Source organism: Zalophus californianus, chromosome 8 (assembly GCF_009762305.2).
Source record: "Zalophus californianus isolate mZalCal1 chromosome 8, mZalCal1.pri.v2, whole genome shotgun sequence".
NCBI lineage: Eukaryota > Metazoa > Chordata > Mammalia > Carnivora > Otariidae > Zalophus > Zalophus californianus.
In genome coordinates this window covers 108,390,399-108,407,594 of record NC_045602.1, presented here as the reverse complement: position 1 = coordinate 108,407,594, position 17,196 = coordinate 108,390,399, and the positions used below count along the sequence as shown (strand labels likewise).

General features: G+C 41.9%; 1 protein-coding gene across 2 annotated transcripts; it reads right to left on the bottom strand.

Moving 5' to 3' along the window:
* Positions 1-4,774: 4,774 nt before the first annotated feature.
* On the bottom strand, positions 4,775-17,059 carry TRMT6 (tRNA methyltransferase 6). 2 transcript variants are annotated; one of them, XM_027623640.2, is made up of 11 exons: positions 16,777-17,059; positions 12,823-12,950; positions 11,510-11,619; positions 10,868-10,959; positions 10,655-10,738; positions 10,267-10,391; positions 9,169-9,527; positions 8,698-8,783; positions 7,770-7,872; positions 7,580-7,666; positions 4,775-6,241 (listed from the first exon to the last, which is right to left on the bottom strand). In XM_027623640.2, exons 1-11 carry the CDS (start codon positions 16,902-16,904, stop codon positions 6,050-6,052), a joined length of 1,494 nt encoding a protein of 497 aa, XP_027479441.1. In that variant the 5' UTR covers positions 16,905-17,059; the 3' UTR covers positions 4,775-6,049. The 2 variants fall into 2 exon arrangements, with proteins under 2 accessions (XP_027479441.1, XP_027479442.1); XM_027623641.2 differs by lacking the exons at positions 7,770-7,872; positions 8,698-8,783 and having other exon boundaries at positions 16,777-17,058.
* Positions 17,060-17,196: the final 137 nt, after the last annotated feature.

Here is a 17,196-nt window from a genome sequence, read left to right as displayed (position 1 = left end):
CGCTCAGACCCCAAATCCTTCCACCACTCTACACCTAGCAGTGTGTAGACAAAAAAGGGCAACGGTGCAACTGCTAAGCCCTTTCTAAACATTCATCTCAGAGATGAAGAGGAACCAGAAACAGAGATAGAGGAAGAATAGCCAGAAAGGGAGGGCGGAAACCAAATGAGTTGTGTCCTAGAAGCCAGGTGAGAAAACTGTCGCAAGGAAAGGGGTCACCCATGTCAAATTCTGCCCGGAGGTCTAGAGGACCATGAAGCTCTGGATTTCACTTTACGTCTTTTGTCGCGGCTTGCTCCAAACCAGCTCCCTGATGTGGTTGCTCCAAAGTGCTGCTCTCCTGCTCTCTTCACCACACACTCCCTCTCACTTCACTTACAACCACCGTCAGCACATCTCTTAGTTGGCCACATAGAACATATTCTAGGCTTTTTTTTTTTTTTATAATGTTATGTTAGTCACCATACAACATTAGTTTCTGATGTAGTGTTCCATGATTCATTGTTTGCATACAACACCCAGTGCTCCATGCAATATGTGCCCTCCTTAATACCCATCACCGGGCTAACCCATCCCCCTACCTTCCTCCCCGTATTTTAGGCTTTGAGGGCCACATGGTCTCTGCCAGAAATATTCAACTCCAGGTTATTAATGGAACTATATAAGAGGCAAAAAAAAAAAAAAAAAAAAGGAGAGGGGGGAGGAGAGTACATATTAATTTCCTATACTTCAAAGATTTGATTCTTCTCCAAAAAGGATCAAAAAGCAGAGGGTGTCTAGTAAATGTTGATGGGAGTAGTTAATAGCTTATCAGTTACTCTTTCAGGGACTCACATTTCTTGCCATCTGACCTGTGCTACTTAAGTTCAAGAAAAACCTGTAATCTATTTTACAAAAATTAACACTAGCCTAGAAGCAACAATATATTTCAAATAAAGATATTAGATAGACCACCTGGCTGCTAATCAGCCTGCTTCTAGGTGCTGACAATAATTCTCCCCTTTGGGATACCTGCAGGTCTTGGCACACCCTCAATTACTGGGGACCACTTAGAACAAAGATGGTGGCTTAGATGATCACAAAGGTTTTTTCTGGGGGGGGGGAGGGGCAGAGGGAGAGAGAGAATCTTAAGTAGGCTCCATGCCCAGTGCAGAGCCCGACGCGTGGCTCTATCTTACAACCCTGAGATAATGACCTGAGCTGAAATCAAGAGTTGGATGCTTAACCAACTGAGCCACCCAAGCGCCCCAACAATCACAAAGGTTTGACAGACAAACAGGAGCTCAGACTGAGCTGATTGGCGAGGCTTATCTCCTATACAAGACCAATTTGTCAAGACTGGAAGAGGTTGCTGTCATATGTAATATGTAAGCACCAACATACAGAGTAAAGAAAAAATAAACAGAGGAATGTGTTCCAAACAAAAGAACAAATCTCCAGAAACAAATCTTAAAGAGAGATAAGTGATTTATCTTACAGAGAATTCAAAAATGGTGGTCATAAAAATGCTCACCATGGTCAGGTCATGAACAAAGTGAGAATTTCAAAAGACATAAAATATAAGTAAGTATCACAAAGAAATCATAGAGCTAAATAATACAATAAGTGAACTAAAATATTCAATATAGGGGTTTAACGGCAGATAGATCAAAGAGAAGAAAGGATCAATGAACTCAAAGACTGGGCAGTGGAATTCATCTAATAAGAGGTGCAAAAAATTTAAAAAACGAAAAAGAGTGAAGATGAAGGGACTCATGAGACCATTAAGTGGACAAACATATGCATTATCTGGGTCCCAGAAGGAAAGAGAAAGTGGCAGAAAAGTTATTTGAAGAAATAATGGCTAAAAACTTCCTTAACCTGGAGAAAGAGTACCAAATAAGATGAAGCTACACCGAGACACATTATAATTAAATTGTAAAAAATTAAGATAAGGAGACTCTTAAAAGAAGCCAGAGAAAAGCAACTTGTTACCTACAAGGGAACCCCTATAAGACTACTAGTGAATTTTTTAGCAGAAATTCTCCTTGTCAGAAGGAAGTGGGATGATATATTCAAAGTGCTGAAAAAAGCCAAAAAACTGCCAGTCAAGAATACTCTACTCAAGAATACTCTAAGTTGGGTATTATGCTAAACGAAGTAAGTCAATCAGAGAAAGACAATTATCATATGAACTCAATGATATGTGGAATTTGAGAAACAGAGGATTAGAGGGGAGGGAGGGAAAAATGAAACAAGACGAAACCAGAGAGGGAGACAAATCATAAGAGACTCTTAATCTCAGGAAACAAACTGAGGGTTGCTAGAGTGGAGGGGGTGGGAGGGACGGGGTGGCTGGGTGATGGACATTGGGGAGGGTATGTGCTAGGGTGAGTGCTGTGAATTGTGTAAGACTGATGAATTACAGACCTGTACCCTGGAACCAATATTATATGTTAATAAATAATAATAATAAATTAAAAAAAAGAATACTCTTAAGCTTTCCTTCAGAAATGGATTTTCCAGACAAAAAGCTGAAGTTCATCACCACTAGACTAGCTTAACTAGAAATGTTAAAGGGAGTTCATTAAGCTAAAATGGAAGCTACTAATCAGCTAATTGAAAACTGTATAAAACTCACTGATATATAAATTCAGAATATTGTAATGGTGGTGGGTTAATCACTTATAATTCCAGCACAAAGGTTAAAAGACAAAAGGATTAAAAATAACTGTAAATAATTTGTTAATGGATACACAGTATGAAAACATAAATTGTGCAATCAAAATCATAAAACACAAGAAGGGAGTGTAAGCATATGGACCTTTTGTATATGGATATATATCTGAAGGAAACAAAATCAGTATCTCGAAGAGGTACCTCCCATGTTCACTGTAGCATTATTCAAAATCGGCAAGATATGGAAACAACCAAAGGGTCTGTCAATGAATGAATGGATAAAGATGTGGTATCCATACACAATGGAACATTATATTCAGCCATGAGAAGGAAATCTTGCCATTTATGACAACTTGGATACCTTGAGGGCATTGTGCTATGTGAAATAAGCCAGACAGAGAAAGACAAATAATGTATGTTACTTGAATGTGGAATCTAAAAAACCAAACTCATAAAAACAGAGTAAAATGGTGGCTGCCAGGGGCTGGGGGGGGGGGTACTGAGGAGATTTGATTAAAGGGTATAAACTTCCAGTTATAAGACGAATAAGTTCTGGAGATCTAATATACAGCATAGTGACTATAGTTAACAATACTGCATTATATACTGAAAGTTGCTAGTACAGATCTTAAACATTCTCACCACAAACAAATGGTAATTATGTGATGGGATGGAGGTGTTAGCTAAGGCTATGGTGGTAATCACTTTGCAATATATACGTGTATCAAATAAGTTATATATTTTTTTAAGATTTATTTTAGAGAGGGCGCCTGGGTGGCTCAGTTGGTTAAACAACTGCCTTCGGCTCAGGTCATGATCCTGGAGTCCCTGGATCGAGTCCTGCATCGGGCTCCCTGCTTGGCAGGGAGTCTGCTTCTCCCTCTGACCCTCCCCCCATCTCATGTGCTTTCTCTCTCATTCTCTCTCTCTCAAATAAATAAAATCTTTAAAAAAAAAAGATTTATTTTAGAGAGGGAAAGAGAGAGAGAGCACACATGAGTGGGGGTGGGGACAGGGGCAGAGGGAGAGGGAGAGAGGGACTCTCAAGCAGACTCCCAGCTGAGCGCAGAGCCTGACGCAGGGCTCGATCTCAGGACCCTGAGATCATGACTTGAGTCAAAACCAAGAGTCAGATGCTCAACCAACTGAGCCACCCAGGTGCCCCAATTTACACAATGTTACATGTCAATTATAATTCAATAAAGCTGGGGGTGATATGCTTCACACAATTTTAGTGTACTTCTAAGCTAAAAAACCATCTAATTGGCACCACTGTGTATTTCCAAGTACCCTACTCCAGTGAAGAAATACGGTGGACATCACAAAATGACTTTTTGATTACTATTCATTAAAGTGTTACTTCACATAACGCTCCTGGTGGCTAGATATCCAGAAGTCATAGAATTGTCCATTCATCTGCTCCAAAGGTGGATGTCTACTTTACAAACAAGACAAAAGCATCATGTATTTTGCTGCGCTCTTGATGTGGGTGCACACACAGGAGTGTTTCTCAAGTAGTGGTCCCTGGGCCAGCAGCACCACCTGGAAACTTCCTAGAAATGCAAATCTTCTGTCTCACCCCAGACCTACTGAATCAGAAACTTTGAGGTGTTAAAACAATCTGGGTTTAATAAGCCCTCCAGGGAATTCCGGCACACACTAAGTTTTCAAATTATTGAATTAAACATCAGTCCTTAAAGATGAAGTAAATTATATGCAAGAGAAAAAATAACACAGGTTAAGGTTAACTTCTGCTGCTGCTACATGAGATGAGTTCACAAGTCAAGTCCAGGGGCGGCTACATGGGCACACAATGCTTTGGTAGTGCAGACTTCCAGAGTGAATGAAATGAGGTGGGCCTTGAAAACTGGATGAATCCCAAGGAGGAGAGGATTCAAACAACAGCAACCAGTGGAAACGAGCCACTACTGAATCCAGTCTGTGCAGTTCTCCTTGACAAAACGTGACTGGTTGTATGTGGGTGACAACTGTTTGCAAGGACATGTTCAGTGAGGTGTCAATTTGGGCCCGTTGCCTTATACAGATCACGTGTCGCAATCAGCTGAAAGCCAGTGAATGTGGCGTCACTGACCCCATCATTAACGTGAATCAGACAAATAATAGGAAACACTTTTATTCTTTAAAAGCATCTGTTTTAAGAAAAAGGAATCAAAACTGTACTTGTTGGTAATCACACTGATCATTATCAGGATATTACATGCTATTAGGAAAACGTAATTTCTTTTTTTCTGAGACGCTCCCTGCTGGATGATCAGCATCTACGCTATAATGATGTGAACAATACACACTATGAGCATGTTTACTGAGCAAGACAAGAGCCATGGCTTACTCTAAATACTTTCCTTGGCTGCAGATGACCAAATTTGATTATATGTTTTCAGAGCTTAGAAAGGCTAACCACCTAATCATGCCAGAGCTCAACAAACAGCATTAATAATCACCAAAAAAGGCACTTTAAAATACATTTGACAAAGAGTGACACTAATGCAATGAGAACTGGTCTAAGCCCTGCACTAAACTTTGTCATAGATCATATAAATAGTGCATTCTTTTTGTTTCCATATGTATATATAAATATATATATGTGTGTATATACCAACAGCCGTAAACCTGTGTGTGTATCTCCATAAGTCTCTGGGTAGGGGAAAAAAACCTTTGCTGTTTCCTTTAATTTAATAGAACACAAAAATTCTAGTCACTTCACACCTGGAACAAAGAATGAGGAAATGGGCAAATTAACACAAAAAAGTACCCTACTACACCTTTGTGTATTGACCAAAAAAGCAGTACAATAAATACTCAGAACTTTCCTAAGTTGTCAACTATTAAATAAAAAAAATCTAGTGTTTTAACAAAGTTTATCAGACTGGAGGGAACAAGGAGGATATTTTTGGTACTGTAAATCTCATACCCTCACACATCCATATTGCTTAGGTTGAAGAGAGTGGAATGAACATAAGAAATTTCTTCCACAAATTCTTTCTTTCAGTACCCAAGTTTTAGGTACGTTGCGTTATTCCACTTAGCTTAACATATAAACAAAGTCTTGTATAAATATATTTTCAGGATGTCTAAATTCTCAAGATATTTTCACGGAGTACTCAAAGTACTTAAGAGGATTTTTGTGAAATAAACAGAACTGGCCATATATACCAGTCCACTGCATACACCCAGGCTTGGGTATTTTGGCTTGATGTTCTGACAGACCAAATTTATCCGTGCCAGAGGTGGACAAAAGGCTGACTCATCCTTCTCAGGAACAAGTGTATAGACTTACTTTTAGATGAGAAAACAATTAGTAATGGCATTTAAAGTTTAATTACTAACTGTGTAACGCCTGAGGACAAAAATCAGAGCAATTTTTGAAAGGTTAAGAGTCAGACTCTGGGCATTTCCGTTTTTTAGCTGCTGGTTCTTCAGTCGTGTGTGATTCTAAAGTGCTTGCGTTGGATTTGAGGCTGAGGTCTGCTTTAAGGTTATCCATGGCAACAGTGAAGCCTGAGAGAAGGTACCCCCCACCTCCGCTCATCAGTAGTTTGGGATGACTTCGATCTGGCAAAACCTAATCAAGACAGAAAGACATTCACGTTTTCCTAAGCAGATAAAGCACATGCTAACAATACACATGCCAGAAATGAGAATTTAAATGACAGAGATTCTCTTGAATATTTAATCGGACCAATTCCTAAAGAGCTCCTTCCTTCATGTGATAGTGCAGATAAAAGTGTAGAAACTGGTTTAAATGATTTTCTTGTGAAAAATAAAACTGAAGTTGCTGCTCTCAAACCTGAGGCAAGATCCTGGTGGCAAACGAGCCAATGTCTGTGTAGTACTCTGGGCCTGTGCATAGCTTCCTTCCTATTGGCTCCAGAAAGCTTCATGGCCAACAGTGGAGCTTGGGTCCATGGAGAAGTAGCTACTGGACATATATCCAGAGCTTCCCTTCCCTGATACCTTGTTAATTCTGACAAAATCTCTTCTCTGCTGTTGCCATAGCTCAAAAAGATGACTGCCATGAAGGGCAGGGTCCGTTCAGGGCTTTGAGTATCCTGGATTAAAGTTGTACGACGTCCAAGCAGCAGGGGAGGGCCTGTGGCGGCCACGGAGGTGCTGCCTCAGATCTCCCTTCAAGAGGGAACTGGCTGTGAGGAGGTCAGGCAGCAGAAAGCCTGTAGCTGAGGCTCCTTTGGGATCCTCTGCAGCATTCACACCCAGGGAGGCCATGGGCTTGATTACTGAGCATGGGTACCCAGGACCGCAACATTTCTGCCCAATACAGGGCTCCTTTAACAGGCAATCTTTGTTCTGGGGTTTCCCATCATCCTGGCTGAGACTTTCTGAAGGCCTCGCTGCAGGCTCTTCCTCCCCATCTTCCTTTCTCTCCCTTCTTTTGCAGCAATCACACCTCCACCACCGTCTGAGGGCTTTCCCATCTGATCCTGCTCCCTCTCTCCCTCATCTTTCAGAGGAATCTTCCCCCATAAATCCCTTTCACTTCTTATTCACAGGACCTGAACTGACATGGGGCCCACCAATAAATCCTGAAAACCTGCTGCAAAGACATCCCAGCAGGGAGAGGGGGAGAGTCACTTTCTTGTTGGCCTAGGGATTCTGCTATTAGCAGTTATTCCCTCCACAGTGATCTCGAGGCCTTGGAGAAACATGAACCACAACTGTTTGCATTTTAAGTGTCTCTGGACTGGAATTACAGAGTAATAGACCCTGACGTGAAAGGAGGAAAAAGGGTCCAGGAAAAGCCAGGGCACTTTTGAGTTATAGGCAGATTCTTTCATCCCTGTAGACGGAAATAGGGGTGTCTATTTAACAACTTCTGGCACTACTGCAAAGAGCCAGTGACTCAGGAGAGCAGCTCCCTGGAACCGGCTGGAAGAACACATACCTGATAATTCCTGAGCCAGGTTTCAGACAGCCTGAGGTTGATGACCCCTCCTCTTTCCCGCAGTTTTGTGTAGCATTCCAACAGAGGCTAAAGGTATAAACAGAATTTTGTTAAGAATGCCTTTGAGGGCTGCGATTTGAGTATTTACACGCAGATGCAAGAACTCCCGGTCCTTCCATTCCAGCATTACCTCTTTATACTGACAGTAGACCACAAACGGCCTTGAAGGGGCCACGAAGTCCAGCAAAGACAGCAGGAGTGGAGTGGGATGGAAACGACTAGCTACAATTAAACTGCAAGGAAAACGTTAAGACAAATTCTCTACTTGGCAAAGCAGAGCATAAATTTTAAAATGCACTTAAAATGATCATCTACTGGGGCGCCTGGGTGGCTCAGTTGCTTCAGTGTCTGCCTTTGGCTCAGGTCATGATCCTGCGATTCTGGGATTGATTCCTGCTTTGGGCTCCCTGCTCTGCAGGGAGTCTGCTTCCCCTCTCCCTCTGCCACTCCCCCTGCTTGTACTCTGTCTCTTTAATAAGTAAATAAAATATTAAAAAAAATGATCATCTATTCATTTGCCATGACTCACACAAGAGCTTTAAATACAACATTCTACAAATTCCCCCAAAAACATAAAATCACAATATTACTTTCTAAGAAACACAAAATGAATTAAAAGCTCTCTTGGTGCTTGGCAACTCTAAGTAGCATTTAATGACATTCTTGATTTAAAAAAAAGAAACAAAAAAACTGGAAATAAATCCAACATTGTAATCCTGGCTTTCCAGTTACCAGAATCTACGTCTCCTGTCAGGTTTTCCTTAGCCTTTACCATTAGCCAGCATCACATCAATTTGAATGCCCTACCACCTGCATATAGCAGGACCACACAGACTCATCTGATACACTGTCACTGGAGACATTTCAAATTTATTCTAAAACTCTGAAACCAGCACAATTTCCCACCTCCACCAGATGCAGCCTTCTTTCTTTAAAAGCCCAAGATAGAACCACCATCTCTGTTCCCACTACAATCAAAGCAGACACACAGATAATTCTAATCTGTTTGAAGCACAGCCCACGAGCACCCAGATATCTGCATTCCTGCATCAACGCACCCATCTGAGTTTCTTTCACTCAGCAGAGCAGCAGCCTCTAAATGTCTTTTCCTTTGCTCTTCTTGTCTCCTCTGCTTTTCCTGAATCTTCAAGAAGAAAAAGAAGAAACTAATGTACTGAGATCGTTCAGTCAGGTTCATGGAAATGCTGGTCAAAACATTTCCACAGTATTTATCAACTTGGACTAGAGCAACAGAAGGTCATTCATGAGGAAGTTGAAAACACACAAACCCGTTTGTTATAGAATCATCAGTAAGCTACCTACACAATGCTTCTGGATCCTGAAGCTCCATCCCAAAGAATACATCACACACGTGTGTACACCCACACACGCATTTTCTCCATCTATTTTGGTATTTATTATCTTGGGCACCGATGCTCCAAAGCCAAACCAAATCTCAGTGTTTAGATGAAGTTAACTCAAACTCTGTGGGGAATATTATGAAGATTAGGGGGACTCTTAACACTTACATAATCCTTTTTGCTTCCTCTCTCTTTAGGCTCCTTATATTCTGGATCTTGAGAGACGATTTCCATTCTTTCCTGTTCCGGTGGATGATGGCTCTCTTGGGCTTCTGCCACGCTGTCTTCATTCTCCTGTTCCGAAGTCTGTTTTTCCTCCAGGGTGCCATTACTTTCTTCAACTGAAGCACCGTCTTTAGGCTCTGAAGATAACATCTCCGCAGAAAATGTTCCATTTAGGAGACTGTCCACTTTGTTGAGTGGGAAATCATAAAGACCACTGAGGAAAGATTTGGGAAATCCAAAACATGCTGTTGCTGCCCGAACAGGTCCACCTCCAGGGTACAGCTGAATAATGGAACCAAAACCTGAAGAGATTGAAAAATTGACAGCTGCTCGGTGGAGGTGATTCTAGACTCAGCAAACCCTCAGGGTCCTCCACAGTACAAAGACTGAAGGTCTCCACTCTTTTCAGGGGCTGCAGGATGATGCAGCTCCCTGGGCGGTCTGTTCAGCCTATCAATATTCCCAGTGAAGGAAATATAATTCCAAAACACATGAACCTCCACGTGACACTATAGTAAAACCCTGTGATCATGCAAATTTGGGTGTCACATGATTGGTAATTGGCTCTCAGCTTTCCCCTAGTCCAATCCTCAATGAGGGCAGTTAGAAGTTCTTATCTGCCACAGGGTTAGAGAAAGGGTAGGCAAACCAGGCTGCGTTTTGTTCCTCCAGGACAAAATATACGCCTTGTAGTCTTCTCATCCAATCCCCTCAATTCAGGCCAATAAAATGAGAACCAGCTATTCAAGAATTTACTGAAATCACTGTCCTGGCGGTCCAAGCCGGCCAAAGGCTTCTTAAACATCCCCACTGATACTGAAGTTGGGGGAAGGGCAATTGCCATGCAGGGGCACTGACACAGCACTGGCTGGGAGATGTGGACTCTGCAGGAAGGTCCCAGGGACTGGGGTGGTGTGCCTACCCAAGCCATTTCGTGAATCTTGCAGTAATTCAGCCTCACTTTCTGTGCACTTGAGTTTTCAGGCCCTTATACTCATATCAGGGTAGTGCTTTAATGAACCTAAAAATGCTAAGTCTTACCTCCCATCCGTTCCATCATTGCACCCAGCACCAAGCCTGCACAGGTTTCCATTACGATCATTTTATTGCCAGCACGGACATTTCCCAAAGTCAACATCTGGGCTAGTGTATCATATCTCATGTGGCTAAGGAAAAAAGAATATTTGTTTATTTTAGCTAAGCAGGGCCAGCTATTTTAATCATTTTTTTAAGTTCTGTTTATTTTGTAAAAATTATGTTGATAAGATTATAGACTGCTTTGGAGGCAACAGTAAAAAGAACTTACAATTCATGAGGTAGGAGGACACTTTATGCAGGTGAGCAAGTTTTTCATTTTACTTAAAATCATGACTTTTCTTAAAAGATATATTTTCCCCCAATTATACTTTTGAAAGGAAACAAAGCGTACTTAATTTTTCCAGGTTCTCTTGCATAATACATAATTGAAAGAATGCGGGTGGATGGCTTCACAACAGTAATAATGGCTTCATACCTGGGAGAAGAAAAAAGAGGACATCTGTTTTTAAAAACTGGCTGAAAAATATTTTATTTTTAATAATATACATTTTATAAATCCTTAAAGATTTAATGCTTTCATCCTTTTAGAGCAAAATCCACTTACTTCTTTTTCTTCTTTTTTATATATTTATCTTGAGCAAATTCTGTCTTGTCCCGGAATGTTGTACTATTTTCAATTAGCTGCTGAACTATTTCCTATAAGAAAAGGAGCAAGCAGACTTCCTGAAACTTTATTTCCACTGAAATGATAACTTCAAAGGTTTCTTACACTAGAATGTATCCAAAGGTCTGATTTTCCAGTCCCTTTTCCACAGAAGTCCAAATGAATAAACTGCATTTTTTTGCTCTATCTAGAACTTGTATTAAAACACAAGCACCTTGTAACTGCACTTAAAACAGGGTAAAAAAACCCAGAGCTACATAATAAAAGGAGAAAGGATGTAAAGGAAACTGTCCTTCCTGAAGACACTGGCTGAAAACATTACTGAAAATGAACGAAGTTAAGTTCTGATATGCACTAAGTTATTAAATTCTCTTTTGCTAATAATATCAGTAATGTCACTCACTTACATTCCTGCATATAAGAAATGAAATCTTTGATCTACTGAATGGCATGTACATGTCAAGCTATTTCTAAGAGGAAAACAGTATTTTTACATTTCACCTTAAGTAAATCCTGCTTTAAAATCCAAGCAATTTCCTCAATACCAAACAAAAGCAAAACACAACATCCTTTGAATATTACCTCTCCTTTAATGCCTTTGTCCTTTAAAGCTTTTATGTCATCTTGAGTAAGTTTCTGAGATTTCCCATCATCAATTATATTTCGATTATCAGTGCCTGCTTCTTTGGTCTCTAAGGAAGGAAATTGCTTAATGACATTTATGATCTGAAGTTACATAAAATCTTTCTTCTTCTAAGTTCATGTCCACATCCAGCCCATCTTGTATATGCTCTGGCCCCTGATGACCTTTTCTGACCTCATTTCTTGACCCCAGTGCTTCAGCCACACTGCCCTTCTGTTCCTTAGACACACCAAGCACAGGCTCACTCACTACAGGGCTTTGGCCCCCGCTGCTCCCTCCACTTGGGAGTGCCTTCATGACAGAGCTCTAGGTCTTTGCCATCCCTCCGGGCTGAGCTCATCGTCTCAGCCACGTCTCACCCAGTCAGTCTCCAAGTACACCTCCCTGCTTGACCATCTTCGCAGCACACATCACCATCTGCAAGTGTGTTGTTTGCCTGTCTACTAATTCTTGGTGTTCCCCACTGCTCGGTACACTTTATGAGATGATTTAGACAGTGCCTAATCATGCCTGGCACATATTTGGTGCTTAATAAAACAATGGAGGTTAGTTTCAAAGTATTTAATTAACTGGTTTGAACCAAAACTTCAATAGTATTTGTTACTTGATTTTAAAAATGAATTATTTTTATTTTATTAAGAAAGTATTTTACATACATTTATTTAAACAAATATTGAAATAGTTAATTTTAATTAACAATAACAAATAAAATTATGGGGCCTTTGCTACAGGCAAGGCACTGTTAAGAACTTCCTATGTGTTATGTGACTGAGCACTGGCTACAGCCTAGGCATTACATGTATTTATGGCTCCATTTTACAGATGCAGACACAGGCCTAGAGAAACCAAGTAACCTGCTAAGGTTACAAGGCAAGTGACAAAACTGGAACTTAAACCTACTCAGTTAAATTCAAAGCCAGACTCTTAACTCTACCCAACATGCTAACTGCCTGCAGCTGTTATCTAACTTCAGGGCACTGAAAGGACTCTACCTGCTCTTACACTGAAGTAGCAAGGATTCTTCTAGGATTAAAAACTTGGCCCAAAAGTCAGAAAGCCAGTTAATCATGGGCTGGAGCCAGAATCCCAAAGCCAAAGGCAGGCCTTGCTTCATTCCACCAAGCTACAGTTCTTAGATTATAAGTTTAAATTTCTTTGGGGATAGCCTGGGTTAGCATTTTAGAATTGGGGTCGACAGGTTTCGGACTAGCCAGCTCAAGAGCACCTATTTCATATACCCAAAGAAGTGCACCTGAAGTAGGTTCTTCCTTCTTCTTCTTAGGCTGAAGACTTCCTCCATTGGTCACTTCAAATGTGGTTCCGTAACTATGGCCAATGACGTTATCCAGATAGAACCACTGTTTTTCAAAAGTTACTTTTCTAGGGAAGAAAATGCAATTAGCTGAATCTCATTTGCATTCAGTATAGAAAAGATAGGCTCAATCAAGTTTATTTCAAAACTGGTCTCCATAAAGAATGATCAGCAGCATTATCTCTGAACACAAACTGACGAAGGAACTAGAGAGAACTGGGTTGGGGCAGAGACGTAAAATTAATAAGAACCTACATAAACACTGAATTTGGAAGGAGAAACAAGGACAGAAGACCTTCCTCTTCTGAGGCACTGGTCTGACTCCAATTTGCACTGACAGGATGTCCAGACTCACAGCTTTCTGGATTTCCTGTATAGCATAAAGGGTCACCAAGACTGCCAGCCCACTGGACACACACTGTCACACCCCTTGCAACTCTAACTAGAAACTCTCAAAATTGAACTATCATTGAGATGACAGGGATTTAACAAATTCCCTGATCTAACTGGCTATTTTCTTTCAAAATTATCTAGTAAAAACAGAGTTGCCTAGCTGGCTCAGTCAGTAGAGAACGAGACTCTTGATCTCAGGGTCGAGAGTTCAAGCCTCACACTGGGTGTGGAACCTACTTAATAAACAAAATTATCTAGTAAAGGCAAATTATATTTACAGATAAACATTACTGACAATCTATACATTTGGAAATGGTGCTTAACGCTGACAGCGCTCTACTGAGGATCAGCTTTCCCCATTACCTGGATTTTTATCTTATTTAAAATGAAAATCCCACAAAAACAAAAAAATTTTTTTTTCCAAAAAAAGAAAACTAATATCCCCTGAGTACTGACCAGTGGCTAGGCAGTATGTGCCAGTGTTTCATACTTTATTTAATTCTCACAGTAATCCTAGGACACAGCTCCTTCCAGAAGAGCAATCTGAGGCTTAGGAAAAAGTATCTTGTCCAAGATTCACAGTTAAAAAGTGGAAGCTGGGATTAAAATCGAGGTCAGCCTGACCCCAAAGCCTGGTTCCTTCCATTATATCACACAGTCTGTCCAGAAAAGACCAATGGATCTCAGGAAGCCCCACGTAGTTTTACGACATGGCCCATGTCCACAGAACTCCGAATCCTGGAAGACACGTACTGGTTAATTTTGTTTGTGCCCCACCCACACCTTCTTTTCCTTTCTCTGTGCCCCAGGAGTCTGTGACAAATGCATAGACCACATCACCCAGACTCCCTTGCCAAAAGTTTCCCACTACTGCTAGACCCTGGGTGCATCACCATTCTCTGTTGGTTCTCTAAACCTTGCCACACTACCGTAGTCACATCTTCATTAAATCTCTTCCACTGAATCATCTGAGTGAACTCCTGTGAGATCCCAAGTAATCCAGATAGGGTCAATTCTTATTCTCTGCTAGGTACCCAGTTTCTATAACGTTAACAGAACACAATAGACTCTCGAAATATTTGCTGACATAAATTCAGTCAATCCAGTTGAAACTAAGTTTAGCCCAGATGTGCACCCCATACTCTCATCCCTTGAGCACCCTGGTGCTAATGAAACACTGAGTCTGAGCCGGATTGGGTTTACCCTCTGGCAGCTGGTCTGATATGCAAAGAAGGGTGGGTCGCTCAAACTGATGCGTGACAAGAGGTCACAGTCCCAGCCAGGAAAGTGGGGCCCAGTCAGAAGAATGTGGTGCCATGTCTTCACTGAGAAGGAGTGGGATTTGCAGAGTCTCCTTCTCAATGAGTCATATTGCTTCTGCCCAACCAGATGTGTATAGACCCAAAGAAGAGTGAAGGGAGAGTCTGCCCTGGAATGTAGATGAGTTCAGAGGGTCATTTACTAAATAAAATGGAAATTAATGCACTGGTTTCTGCCAAGAAAAGTAGTGAAAAGTGTTTCCAAATAAATATGTCTAGAGTGCTTACAGAGTACTTTTTAGAAATTAAGATGTTACTATCTGCCTTGTTGGTAATGAAAAAGCTCTTGTCTAAAAGAACACATTAACAATCACACTCAAACAACCACATTTTAAAATTAAGAAACCTAGGGGCGCCTGGGTGGCTCAGTCAGTTAAGCGTCTGCCTTCGACTCAGGTCATGATCCCAGGGTCTTGAGATCCAGTCCTGCATCGGGCTCCCTGCTCAGCAGAGAGCCTGCTTCTCACTCTGCCTACTTGTACTCTCTCTCTATCTCTCTGTCAAATAAATAAAACAAAACTAAAACCTTTAAAATTAAGCAACTTAAAAGTATGAGGAAGAAAAGAAAGAAAAACCAAAATTTCACCTGTATGGTCATTATAAAGCTGTGTAAACTTTGGTATCATTCATCAAACTTACAAGGACTTTGCTGCACTGCTAAATTTCAATTAAAGAGTTTAATTAGTATTGGCTCTTTCCAAAAATTATCTACTTGAAGGTTGACCCATATTTCTAATCAGAATTTCTGATTAGAAGAGAAAATGATGCAGATATATTTCTGGACTAAAGGGTACACCCACCCCCCCAACCCCGTATTTCCTTGCCTTTACTAAATTGATTCTTGTGCAATAAAACTTGGTTGTCACCCAGCATGGTGCTTTGGGGACTGTTAACCTATTTTCTAATGACACCTATTTCACTTTTTTTTTTTTTTAAGATTTTATTTATTTGAGAGAGAGAGAGAAAGAGAGAGCAGGGGCAGAGAGACAAGTAGACTTCCCACTGAGCAGGGAGCATGACGCAAGGCTCAATCCCAGGACCCCAAGATCATGACCTGAGCCGAAGACAAACACTTAAAGGACTGGGCCACCCAGGTGCCCACACCTGTTTCACTTTAAATACCAGTCAACAGTTTGATTCACACAGGAGTAAAATAATTCATCTCATGTGCGCACTTAGAAACTCCAAATCTACCACTTCCTGGCCTATGGTCTGCAGAAAGCTGTTCTCCTGACACTGAACTCAACTTATATCATTGTCAAAAGTACTATAATAACCTAACTCAAAAGAAAGCTTGGTTGTACTTTTCAGATAATTAACTGAAACATCTCAATACATTTTCAGCATTAATGAGCTTTTGAGGTTTAACAACCTCACCACCCCTGCCAAGAAGCTACCAAAAATTCCCACTTCTCTCCTATTAAAATAGAGTTGTAACTAATCAGCAGGTTCACAAATCAAGCCTAATTTCAAGTTTTGAGACCTTGAGCAAACTGTTTTTGGGGAATTTAACTTTCCTAGACCTGGCATCCCTTTCTGTAAAGTGAGGGAACCCTAGTGATCCTACGTGCTATGAGAAGTTGTTCTCTAACGTTATTACGCCTAAACAGTTATTCCAGTTTGGATAGAGAGAAGAGCCCGAGGGACAGAAAAGGTCGGAGAGGTTTCATTTTTTTGTGGGATTGATCCTGCTGAGGGAATAGGGAGAAAGGATGGTCTATGGGGTAAAGGCAGGGGAGGAGAGGACCCTGAAAGGCAAGGATATCAGAGGATGATTGATGGGTTCTGTGAGATAACAGGAGAGAACATATCACGGACCCAGAAGAACCGTAGGACAGAAGATAAGCGCGCGGAGGGGAGGAGGGCATCTGAGCATCCGAGGAGCAAGAATGGAAATGGGACCCTGTAGAAAGATCGAGAGGGATGCTGAAGGCAGAAAGCCAGGTTTCAAACCATGGAAGGAGCACTCTGCAGGAAGACAGGAGTGATAGGTGAGACCCCGAGGGCCGAGAATGGGACGTTGGGGGAAAAGGCCTCTGTAGGAAGACCAAAAGGAAATAACGAAAGAGGAGATTGGGGATCCACAGAATCAAGAATGGGACCCTGGTGGGAGGGGCTCTGGGGGGAAGGGGTAACGAGAAAATGGGGACGGAGACCCCCTAAGGCCAACAACCTGACTTACTTTCTCCGCTGGACTTGCACGGCTTTGAACACATCTTCCCGTTTCAGCACCACGAAGTCGCCGTCGCGGATGCGGTGGTCCCCAGGATGCGGTGGCTGTGGGCCCGGCAGCTCTCCTGAGCCCTCCATGAAGCTCAGCGGGTCTCCCCGCTCTGCAGCGTCTCTCCTGCCCCCCCCTCCCCGCCCCTCGTGCTCCGCTGTCGCCGCGGCCAGCTTCACTACCACAAACCGAGAGAACGCAGAACCCTTCGACCGGCACCGCCCCCACGTGCTGCGCGCCGCTTCCGCTTTCCGGTCGGAACCTCGGGACAGCTTCCGGCAACCTCACGGCTTCCGTCTGGCCGAACTCTTTGATTGGCTGCACTCTGTTCCGGCACTCTTGTCTCGCGGCTCCTTGGACGGAAGTTGCGTCACAGACGCG

What these genes read in the sequence shown, in the direction of transcription:
- TRMT6 (XM_027623640.2), bottom strand. Translation starts at nt 16,904, where the DNA reads ATGGAGGGCTCAGGAGAGCTGCCGGGCCCACAGCCACCGCATCCTGGG. An exon ending in ACAAAGGCATTAAAGGAGAG is followed by an intron (nt 10,960 to 11,509) that starts GTAATATTCAAA and finishes CTTTTCTTATAG; the next exon opens with GAAATAGTTCAGCAGCTAAT. An exon ending in ATAAAAAAGAAGAAAAAGAA is followed by an intron (nt 10,739 to 10,867) that starts GTAAGTGGATTT and finishes TTCTTCTCCCAG; the next exon opens with GTATGAAGCCATTATTACTG.